Source organism: Myotis myotis, unplaced genomic scaffold (assembly GCF_014108235.1).
Source record: "Myotis myotis isolate mMyoMyo1 unplaced genomic scaffold, mMyoMyo1.p scaffold_m19_p_14, whole genome shotgun sequence".
Taxonomy (NCBI): Eukaryota; Metazoa; Chordata; class Mammalia; order Chiroptera; family Vespertilionidae; genus Myotis; species Myotis myotis.
The window spans coordinates 14759440-14770796 of NW_023416318.1; the positions used below are offsets into that span (position 1 = coordinate 14759440).

General features: G+C 46.0%; 2 protein-coding genes across 3 annotated transcripts in view; one reads left to right on the plus strand and one right to left on the minus strand.

Annotated features, from left to right (window-relative positions):
* Positions 1-1360, minus strand: part of APLF (aprataxin and PNKP like factor) — a 61793-nt gene extending 60433 nt beyond the window's left edge. The window contains exon 1 of one of the 2 annotated variants that reach the window (XM_036334292.1): positions 1104-1360. In XM_036334292.1, the coding sequence (XP_036190185.1) occupies positions 1104-1199 (96 nt within the window). In that variant the 5' untranslated portion in view covers positions 1200-1360. The remainder of the gene's footprint in view (positions 1-1103) is intronic. The other variant, XM_036334293.1, reaches the window with a different exon arrangement.
* A 2816-nt stretch (positions 1361-4176) lies between these two features.
* LOC118668915 (F-box only protein 48-like) lies at positions 4177-5947 on the plus strand. The gene is made up of 2 exons (XM_036334294.1): positions 4177-4725; positions 5601-5947. The coding sequence occupies exons 1-2, from the start codon at positions 4504-4506 to the stop codon at positions 5913-5915; spliced, it is 537 nt and encodes a 178-aa protein (XP_036190187.1). The 5' UTR covers positions 4177-4503; the 3' UTR covers positions 5916-5947.
* The last annotated feature ends 5410 nt before the right edge of the window (positions 5948-11357 follow it).

Sequence of the window (11357 nt, forward strand, 5' to 3'; positions counted from 1 at the left end):
CACACACACACACCTTTAGGACTGACTTCCTTCTCACTTTTCCTGCTTGGAGAAGGGTTCTAGGACTAACACCAATGGTTCCATTTAGACACTGGAGGTTAACCAGGATAACAGTCCATACCCATTACTCCCTGGCATTACCCCACGGGCACAGGTTTGTCTCCACCGTCCAAGAAAAACTAGAGGGCATCAACCCATGTCTCATATTTGGATGCCCCACAGTGCTAGAGTCTACAGAATGTGTTGCACAAAGTGGGCACTAAAAAAGAAGTGTTAACGATTAAGAAAACATGCAAGTACTAGCATTTAGAAGGAGAGCTACAAACTTTCAGAATGCAACAGACCACTTTTCTAATTCTTAAACATTCCAGAGAGGGTGGAGATTAAACAGCTTAGTGCCACTTTGTGTCCAAAACCTTACGTCTGGCCTTTAAATAACCGATCTACAACTCAATTTTCTCATCTGAACAATAAGGATAAAAAGAGCACCTAACTCCCATGGTTTTGAACGGATTAAAGAACTTGGAATGCCTGCAACACTACACACCCCATAAGGGTTAGCTACTGAAAGACTATTCCGATAAAAGTGAGGCCATCAGTCACACAAAAGAGGCCAAAAACGTAAAAGAAATTATTCTAGAAAAGATAAATTCAGGGGTTGGCAAACTTTTTTTCTATAAAGAGCCAGAAACTAGTGTAAATATTGTGGTTTGTCAAGTCAAGAGGCAATAGCCACAGCCCTTGGAGCAATTATTCCCCTGAAAGGCTAACAGGTTCTTTGTTTGTTTACATTTTCCACTTTAAAACTTAAAGTTCTTAGGACGCAGGCCCATCCAAAACAGGCTGGATTTGGACCCAGGGCCACAGTTTGCCGACCACCGGATGAGACGATAATGATGATAACACAAGTCCGTGCTTTTTAAAGGCAACATAAGGGAAACGTGTGTGAGTGGACTGAGTGAAAAACGTGCTGCCCCAATCTTTTAAAATCCAGACATGGCCGGCGTGGTGGGGAATAGGTTCAGGAGGGGAAAGGGCCGCAGAAGCGAGCGAGATCGTTCGCTGCACGGCTCTCGGGTCCGGCCGAGCCCTCGCACACTTACTCCCAGCAGCGGCCCGCGGCCGATCACCGTCTCCCCGGGCGCCAGGGCCACCCGGGGGCCGCCGTCCCGCGGCTGCAGCTCAAAGCCCCCGGACATGGCGGCGAGGATCAGGCCCCTCCGCCAGGAGAGGGTCCCCGCAGCCGTTTCCGCCTTCCAGGGACACGCACGGAGCCTGGACAGGCCCCCTTGTCCCCCGGGAAAACGCAGGGGGGGAGCTGAAATTGGCCGGGGTGTGTCAAGTTCTCCCGCAGCTGGGGCCCGAGTGACCCTTCCGGAGTCCCGCCTCCCTACTTGTACCAGTGACGCAAGCGAGGATTCCCACTTTGCCAGTAAGCCAACTACTGTTTAAAACACCCGGGAAAGCCCGTCCCCTTCCCCCCTCCCACCGCCCACCTGGCTAGGAGGACGCCGGATCGTGTAGTCCGTAGCGCCGTCTTTCTCCTGCTTAACACAGCGGACACGCCCTAGTAAAACTACCAATCCCAAAAGGCAATGCGGGCTCCTCTCTACGCCAACCGGAAATCAGAGTCAGCGCGCGCTCCTTTCTACGCCCCACGCGAAATCAGAGTCTGCGCGCTCCTTTCTACGCCCGAGGCGAAATCAGAGTCGGCGGCGCTCCTCTCTACGCCGGACGCAAAATCAGAGTCGGCGCGCGCTCCTCTCTACGCCCGACGCGAAATCAGAGTCGGCGGCGCTCCTCTCTATGCCTGACGCGAAATCAGAGTCCGCGCGAGCTCCTCTCTACGCCCGACGCGAAATCAGAGTCGGCCCGCGCTCCTCTTCGCGCCAAAACCAAATCAGAGCGCGCGCGCCTCTTCCCGCCAAAACCAAATCAGCCAGCAAGGCGGGGCTAGAGTGGGCGGGGCCAGGGGACTCGGGGACGGGATTCAGTGGCCAGAGGATTCAAATTGCCAGAGAAGCCGGCACCTTCCAGCAGGTAAGGTCATTCCTGCCGGCGTCCAGCAGTCCAGCCGGCTGTATCAATGTCGGGTCCCTGCGCCAACGCAGCCTCCGCTCAGCGCCGCAGAGCTGAAGTGACAGCCGGTGCTCAGAGCTGTTATTGTCAGCTCTGTTCTTGAGCTGTCAGCTGCAGCCTGCGTGGGGCACGCAAAAAGGGGGGCTCAGAGCGGACGCGGGGTCACTTCTTCCGACTTGCGGGGTCTGGACAGGGTGGGGCTCCCCGAGAGCCGGGAGGCGCCCGCGGCCAGGTCTGTCCTGCCTCCGGATCCATCTCCGTCCGAGTGACACCTGAAAGGGGGCGAGCCCTTCCCTAACTCGAGAGGTAATTCGGCAGTTTGGTTCGTAAGGAACAGGCAGAAAGGGGATAGTTTTCTAGGCATCCAGGCAAAACTGGACTCATAAGAAAGATGTCTAGTGGGATTTTAGGAACCTCACAAATTCAAAAGCCTTCTTCTGCCTCCTGTGGAGTAACTAATGAGAAGGCGCATTTTATTCCCCAGTGAGATCCTGGAAGTAGTAACAAATAGCAGTGTTCTCCTAATATGAGATTCTTTTCAAGAATATGGTAATATGGCTTTGGTTTGTTTTGATGATGAGACGGGAGGGGTGGTGCATGGCAAAAACTTGGGGATGACTCATAAATCTTGTTTTTACCTCTTTGGTTTTTTTACTTCCCCAAAGCCTCAAGAGGAAGTCCTCTGTTGCATGAATACAGGCCCTAAAATTCTGACCACCAGTTACTTTGGATCATAAACAATCAACTGAATGGGAGCAGCTGTGGCCTTGGTAAGTCCAGGAACTTGTACATGAGTAGCTCATCTAGAAAGGGAAATTGTCATGAGCTAAGTTAAAAGAAGTATTTAGCTGTATTTCAAACCCCTCCTTAACACCATCACTCTCTAGTATAGAAGGAAGTGCAAAATGAAATAAACCAATTGTAAGTAAGTATAAGCTGTCTTTATATGCAAAAAATAGCTGCATGCTTTCAACTGATTTTGGAAGCCTACACCATACACCTCAGGGAAATTAGCTAAAACCGGACTTTTTTTCAGTTAGGGAAAAAAAAACACCTTTATTCATTATTTTAACTTATAATTACTTTTATACAAAACACTTTCAAATACAGTAATTGGTGATAGAAGTAAAGGTACAAGATTAGTTTTCTGTTTACTTGTTTTTAACATTTTTTTGAATTTATTGTGGTGACATTGGTCAATAAAATTATATAGGTTTGGGGGGTACAATTCTACAGTTCTGTAATATATCATCTGTATATTGTATTGTGTGTTCACCACCCCAATTGTTAGTTAAGTGCTGTACCTAGCTGAATTATAAACATTGTTTATAGTGGTTGGTCACTGTTGCTTGATAGCCTCAGTGACTATTATCCTTGGTTCACAATTAATTGTGCAAGTAGGATACCTTCAAGAGACCATTTCTAAAATACTCATCTTGAAATGAATATTTGAGTCTTTGTGTCATTGTAACTCTCTTATTCATTTTAGATAGTATTTGTGTCAAATGTGAGTACCTGCCCATTCGGCACAAGTTGATAAACAATTATTATATAAACTATAAATGTCCATCAGGTTTATGATTAGGTTGCAAATTTAGGTGAAGACCTTAATGACAAGGCATCAGTTCTCACAGACAGTGAGTGTTCAGGAGCTTAACAGAATTGAATCCCACATATTTTTAAAGGTATTTTCAATAAATAGTTGGAATGTGTTCTCACAATAGGCATTTCTACTGAACTCAATAAATCATAATCTGTGAAGAATCGCTTCTTTTTTTTTTAAGACCATGTGTTTTGGGAGCAAGCAGAAAGACAGATGTTTACTAACAAACCCATTTACTAACAATATTAAAAAGAAGAAAAGTAACATTTGCCGAGTGTCTCCAACATGCAATTCAGAAGTGAGGCTATCAGCCGTGGGCAAACTACGGCCCTCGGGCCAGATCCTGCCCGTTCGGCTGTTCTATCCGGCCTGCGGAGCCGAAAGAGCGGAGGGTTCTCTTGCTCTCCCCTCCACTCCTTCACCAGCAGCCATGTTAACATGTATTAGTTCACACAAACACTCCATCCATGCTTTTGTTCCAGCCCTCCGGTCCAGTTTAAGAACCCATTGTGGCCCTCGAGTCAAAAAGTTTGCCCACCCCTGGGTTAGATGATTCACATGTTATCCCTGTTAATCCTAGCAAGAACATACACGTGAGGAGCATTATTGGCCCCATTTTACAGATTGAAAAGCTCAAGTCAAGATATCTGGCTCAAAGTGGGACCCATAGTCTGATCTGAAGAGACTAACTTTAAACTCTGCCTTTTAGGTTACCTGTGAAGATTACCTAAAACATCAAGCTAAGCAGAATAACTCCAAAAGGACCATAATTCAAGAGTTTCTGATATACAATTGAACTCCGTGAATACTGAGGGGGAAAAATGAATCAAAATAACTTTTTTATGTGGCTGCCTGAAGAAGTTACTTTACAGATTTTCAGTCAGCTGGACATTCAGAGTTTGTGCAGGGCTTCAATGACATGCAGGAGCTGGAATGACACAATAAGAAACAATGACTTCTTATGGAAACCTCATTGCTTGGCTCTACGAGCTGTGTGCGAAAGAGAAGTAGATGATGATCGGAAAAGCGGTTATTCCTGGAGGGTAAGTGTCATTTTTGTGGTCTGCAGTGTTATTAACAACTAGAGGCCTAGTGCATGAAAACTCATGCACTGGAGGCGGGGGAGGGGGGAGGGCCCTCAGCCCAGCCTACCCCCTCTCACAGTCCAGGAGCCCTCAGGGACAGGAGGCGACACCGGGATCAGGGGAAGGCAACACCCATCACATCTCTACTGCTGCCATTGGCAACAGCGCAAGCCTCAGCCCGCCCTGGTTACTGAAACCTCGGGCAGCCCTGGGCAGCCACCATCTGAGACTTGCCTATGCCTTGGGACGACCCTCGGGACTAGGCGCCACCATCTTGTGGCTGTGGGCACCGCCATCTTTGAGGGCAGGGCAGTCAATTAGCATATTGCCTCCTTATTGGCTGTGGGCATGCCATCTTTGAGGGTGGAAAGTCAATTAGCATATTCCCTCCTTATTGGCTGTGGGCGCCGCCATCTTTGCAACAGTGTGAGGGTCAATTAGCATATTCCCTCTTTATTAAATGGTAGAATATGGTAGTAGGTGTGAACCAAACTCTACTTTCTGCTTGGAGGAGGTAAAATTTCATATAGAGAATGACATACAGAGTGTGTTGACTTTTGAACTTAAAGTTGAATTATTATTCTTTTCCTGCAAACCACACTATCTCCTATCCATCCTTCAACATTTTTTCAATCTTAAATTTGGGCATTTTCCTCTGTTAACCAGAAGGAAAGTGACTACTGCTTTTAACTTTACATTATCCAAAACCCCAGCAAACTCCATGGTTCACATTGTATATGTATACAATTACATGTATATCTATACATACACACACACACACAAATTTAGTAGTATATGTGTATATCAATGTAAAAATTTAATCTTCTTTTCAGCCCTGTCAATCAGCTTCTCTGGTTTCAAAGAAACTCAACTCACCAGGTAGCAACCTACTACCTTCTGTGATGATGCTGGTTTACCTCTTTCAGGACACACTACTGAGGAATTACCAGAAGAGTCAAGTAAAACATGGATGGCTAAGTGGCAAATTCAGCAACATAAATTTGCCTACTCTCCTGTCAGAAACAACCATGTGCCCAATGGATGCAGAAACGTGGGGGGAAATTTTAGATTCAGAACTGAGTAGATCAGAGATTAAAAATGACGGCACAGTAAGTGGATGCTACACTCCCAGGACCAAACTGGAATGATCCTATCCTATCTAATAATAGACAAACATGGTAATTAACCATACCTTCACTACCCTTCCCATTGGCTAATCAGGGTGATATGCAAATTAACTGCCAACAAAGGCGCAATGCTGGGAGGTGAAAAGGGAAGGACGGAAGAAGCCGCCTGCCACTGACATTGATTGGAAACCCAGGCAGCAGGCAAGAGCCTGGTGGCAGGGCCACCTTTGCCCTGCCCCCCAGCCGTGATCGGAGAACCGGGGCCGCCTTTGCCCGCTCCCCAGCCCGTGATCAGAGAAGCCAGAGCCACCTTTGCCCGCCCCCCGGCTGGTGATCGGAGAAGCCGGGGTCGCCTTTGCCTGCCCTCCGGCCGTGATTGGAGAAGCCAGGGCCACCTTTGCCCACCCCCTGGCCAGTGATCGAAGAAGCCAGGGCCGCCTTTGCCCACCCCCTGGCCGGTGATCCGAGAAGCCGAGGCTGCCTTTGCCCTGCCCCCCGGCTGTGATCGGAGAAGCCGGGGCCGCCTTTGCCCGCTCCCCGGCCCGTGATCAGAGAAGGCGCCTCTTCCCTGCCCCCCCACCCCCCCCAGCCGGTGTTCCAAGAAGTACCAGTATTTTTTTTTCAAAGTACCTGTATTTTTAATAATTTCTTGACATGGTAAAAGAATTTTACATTACGATCCAAGGGTGGTGGGGTGAGGAGAAGGAGTAGCAGAACAATCCAACAAACAAAGGGAAACAGAAATGCATGGTGGAAGGGATTTGAAGGGTGGGTAGGGGCATTGCCCAACTAAAATGCAATTGGTTTGTTACTGAGTACTATTCATGGGAAGACAGCATCCTGACTCCTTCTCTATACAGCATATTGGGAGTAAAAATGATGCATCCAGGTGGAAATATGATTAGGGGTTGGAAGACAGACAGGGAAAGAAGAAGTCAGAAGTAAACACTGAGAGAGTCACTGGCTGGCTGGCTGGCTGTAAATACTGACTCTCCAGTAGTGATAGAATAAAAAAGTGGGGGATATCTCTGGAAGATTCAAGATAGGAGGCAACTCTTCTATGGTTTTGACTTGCCCAGCAGATTTCCACATACACACGTGTACATGCCTATGTTTGCAAGCACACACATATACACATAACTGACTGCCCTCCCTGGAAGCACAGAAGAAGAAGAAGCCGCCCACCTTTGGTCCAGGCGCCAGCGCCTGTGGCTGGCTGCAGCCCAGGAGACGGACAAGCCACCCGCCCGAGGTCCCAGGCTGCAGCCACCCGGAGAAGCTGCCAGCCCTGTGGTCCAGGGCACCAGCGCCTGTGGCCAAGGAAATAGGTTCCCTCTTCTCCTACTGCAGTCATTACTTCAATATTCCCCTTCTGAATTTCTCTCCTGTGCTGCAACCCAACTCCACTTTTCATCAGAAGGATACGGAACAGAGAGCAGTGTTAAAAGCTTACATTTTTAAGCCGGTAAGGTTGGTACTTAAACATACAAATGGAAAACTAGAGTCCTTAAGGTAACAAAGACTACAAAGGACAGGGACAGCGCATGACCTATTATATCCAGCAATCCATATGGGGACTGAAAACTTTGCAATGATGACAATTACTGAAGATATGAATCAACTAAAATAGTTGACACGGACAATTCTTCCATCTTTGAAAATATCTACATCAAATCTGTTTAAATAGATTTTCATCTGCATAATATAACATTCTGACAAGATGACCACCACCACCAGTGTGGTCAGTGTTGTGCCGATAAATGTTTAATAACTGAAGGACCCCCATGAGTGTACAAATTTTTGTGCACCAGGCTACTGGTATAAAAGAGAAACATGTAAATTGACCATCCCTCCGCTGTGCTCACCAGCCAATCAGGAGTGGGTATGCAAATTAAGCTGATAAAAACTGGCGGGTTAATTTGCATATGCAGGTGTCAAGCGCCCCAGGAGGCAAGGCCAGCCAAGCCACGCTCCTGGACTCCTGGGGCCTTCACTGACCTGGGAGACAGAAGTAACAATGGCAATTAAATACGATCGTAACAGTGACCCACGTAGATATAATTCCCATGTAACCAAGGTTGCTGTCATATTTAGAAACGAAGATGGAGAACCTCCTTTTGAAAGGGACTCGCTCATTCATTGCAAACCAGATCCCAATAATACAAATGCCACTAAAATGAAACAAATCAATATCATTTCCTACATTAGATGCAATGACATATTCTTTTTCCACATGGTGAAAAAGGCTGGGGAACAGATACTGCATGAGACTCAGAGACAACAGTGTAATTGACAGTAATACTAGACAAAATGTAAGGACATGATTCACACAAATGCAGTATTATGGATTTCATCTCTCTGTGCAGGACACATTCAATCCTATTTTAAATGCGGGAAAATTAACAGTTTATCGTGGATTCATATTCAAAAATGGAGGCTAATCGGGTAAATTTCATCAAAGCAAACCAATCTAAGTTGAGAGTTGAAAAATATAGTGGTTTGATGGATTATCTCAAATCTAGATCTGAAAATGACAATGTGCTGATTGGTAAAATGATAATACTTTCATCATCTTTTGAGGGTAGTCCCAGAAAATGCAGCAGTGATATCAGAATGCTATGGCAATTGTAACGAAGTATGGCAAGCCCGATTTATTCATAACCATGACATGCAACCCCAAATGGGCAGATATTGCAAACAATTTACAACACTGGCAAAAAGTTGAAAACAGACCTGACTTGGTAGCCAGAGTTTTTAAAATTAAGCTGAATGCTCTTTTAAATGATGTCTGTAAATTCCATTTATTTGGCAAAGTAATAGCTAAAATTGTCATTGAATTTCAGAAACGTGGACTGCCTCACGCTCAGATATTATTGATATTAGATAGTCCAAATTACGTTCCTCTAATTAATTCCCTTTCAATGTGCACAAATTTCGTGCACCGGACCACTAATAACTAAAAGAACATCTTGAATAATCAACTGAAGACTAGCTGGAGAGAACCCTGATAACCAAGGACGGAAAATGAAGACTGCATAGAGAGTGACAGGAAGGGCAGAGGTGCAAAAGGGCTAGACAGGCTCCCACAGACACCAGCTGAAGAGATACTTCATCTGTGGGGTTGCCACTGAGAACTCTGGGGTCTAATCCCCAAGCTGGGCCCCTCAGCAGAGAGCACCAGAGCAGAGAAAGGTGTTCACGTAACATCTGGCTGTGAAAAGCAGCAGGGTTGCTGTCTGCACCCTCTTAAAGGGCCAACTCACAAAATTCCATGTGTAGCCACTTACCTTGTGCTCCAGCAGAGGGAAGGCAGAGTGTACTGGAGCTGTGTGAGCAGAAATCAGGGTTGGGGGCTCTAGGGTTAGAGCTCAGAAGGCAGACACCTCAGTTTCCTGTGCTGAGTCATTCCCTCATGCAGCAGAGGACTTCTTTCTCATGCAGACAATTAAAATCCAGGGATCTTGCCTGGGGGGTAGGGGGGAGAAAGACAGTAGATCCACCATATTGGAAAACACCTTGCCCCAAGGTGTGGAGTTTCTGAGGCCCATTAAGAGACTGAGAATAACAGTTAGCCTCCAGGCAGAAGCAATTGCCCCCAGCCTAGTACACTGGTGGAAATGCAGAGTGGTGCAGCCATTATGGAAAACACTATGGAGTTTCCTCAAAAAATTAAATATGGAATTGCCATTTGACCCAGTGATCCCACTTCTATGAATATATCCTAAGAACACCAAAATACCAATCAGAAAGAAAGTATGCACCCCTTGGGTCTTGGGTTTGAGTCCAGGCAAAGGCACATGCCTGGGTTGCAGGCTCAATCCCCAGTGGGGGGTGTGCAGGTGGTAGCTGATCAATGATTCTCTCTCATCATTGATGTTTCTATCTTTCTCTCTCTCTCCCCTCTGAAATCAATAAAAATATATTTAAAATTGTGTTCATAGCAGCACAATTTACAATAGCTAAGATCTGGAAACAGCCCAAGTGCCCATCAGTAGATGAGTGGCTAAAAGGCCATGGTACATTTACACCATGGAATACTATACAGCAGTAAAAAAGAATCTCTTACCCTTTGAGACAGCAAGGAGGGTCCTGGAGAATATCATGCTAAGTGAAATAAGTCAGAGAAATACATGTATCACATGATCTCATATGTGGAATCTAAGTAACAAAATAAACTGATGCCCTAGCTGGTTTGGCTCAGTGGATAGAGCATTGGCCTGTGGACAAGGGTTTTGTGTGGGGAGCAGCTACAGTGTTTTGGACAGGTTCAAGCCTTGGACTAATGAGAGGGCACAGTCCTTTCATTGCCACATGCAAGTCCCACATGTAATTGGCAGGGCCCTCCCAGCACAATTATAACCAACAGCTATAGTTGTAAGCTTGAACCTATGGTGTGAACACGTGGCCCCACGTGCCTGAGTAATATGGGCTTGATAGAGTTCAGGTGCATGTAGTTGAGTAGGATTAAAGCCCATAAGAATGTTGTAAACATCTTGAGCAGTCCCTTACTTTGATGAAGACACAGCTTGTGGGCATTGGCACTGTCTCTCCATCAGGGGAGCAGTGTCCCACCCAGACCCAGCTCATTCTCTTGTCTGTCTTTTCTCAATCCTTCACCGCCCCCTCTCAAGGTCACTGAACCATGCTGAGCTGGCATGGCACATAGGCACCCTGGGTCTGAGTATGCCATGACCGTGCCGGCTCACCACATATGGTGCCCGAGCAGGGACTGAGTTCTGGGAACAGGGTCTGAGTTATGACGAACAGGGCCTGAGTTTGGGGGAACTACAGTGGTGAGATGAAAGGGGACTCCCTTGAAGCACGTGCAGAAAGAAAAAGTAGAAAACTAAAAGTAAAAGCTGAAAGCAAAAGTAGGGTAGGGAGCCCAGGTTCGGTAATTACTGGGTGTAAAATATGGGACAGTGCTTAGTAGAAGCATTTTTAAATTTCTTAAGGAGAAAATAAGCAAAAGAAAAGTAAAATAAAAATAAGTGGTAAGAAATAAACAGTAGGAAGTAAGCGGTAAACATTAGAAAATAAGCGTTTGAAAATAAGCAGTAGAAATAGAGAAATAAGCAGTAGAAATAAGTGGTAGGAAATAAACGGTAGAAATAAGCAGTAGAAATAGAGAAGCAGTAGAAATAAGTGGTAGAAATAAATAAGTGATAGAAATAAGAAATAAGCAGTAGAAATAGAAGGTAGAAATAGGTAGAAAGTAGAAAATAGGAGATACAAAATGAGGTAGAAATTTCCTAGGTTTTGTTTAAGCCACTGTAAAGCAAAAAATGGCTGTGGTTGATGTTGTTTAAGGAAGTAACTTTTATTTCTGACCTAGATTGTAAGCTCTTGCAGCAGTCGCATTGTTTCTGGGCTTTGGTCATTTTGCTTGTGTGACCTAATAACTCCCTGGGACTTTGGGTCTGGTGAGCTGCCAGTTTTCGGTACTGCAGGACCGAGGGGTGC

Excerpts from the sequence above, each read along its gene's own strand:
- LOC118668915 (XM_036334294.1), top strand. The coding sequence starts at position 4,504 with ATGAATCAAAATAACTTTTTTATGTGGCTGCCTGAAGAAGTTACTTTA. Across the intron at positions 4,726-5,600 it reads AAAGCGGTTATTCCTGGAGG|CCCTGTCAATCAGCTTCTCT; the intron begins GTAAGTGTCATT and ends TCTTCTTTTCAG.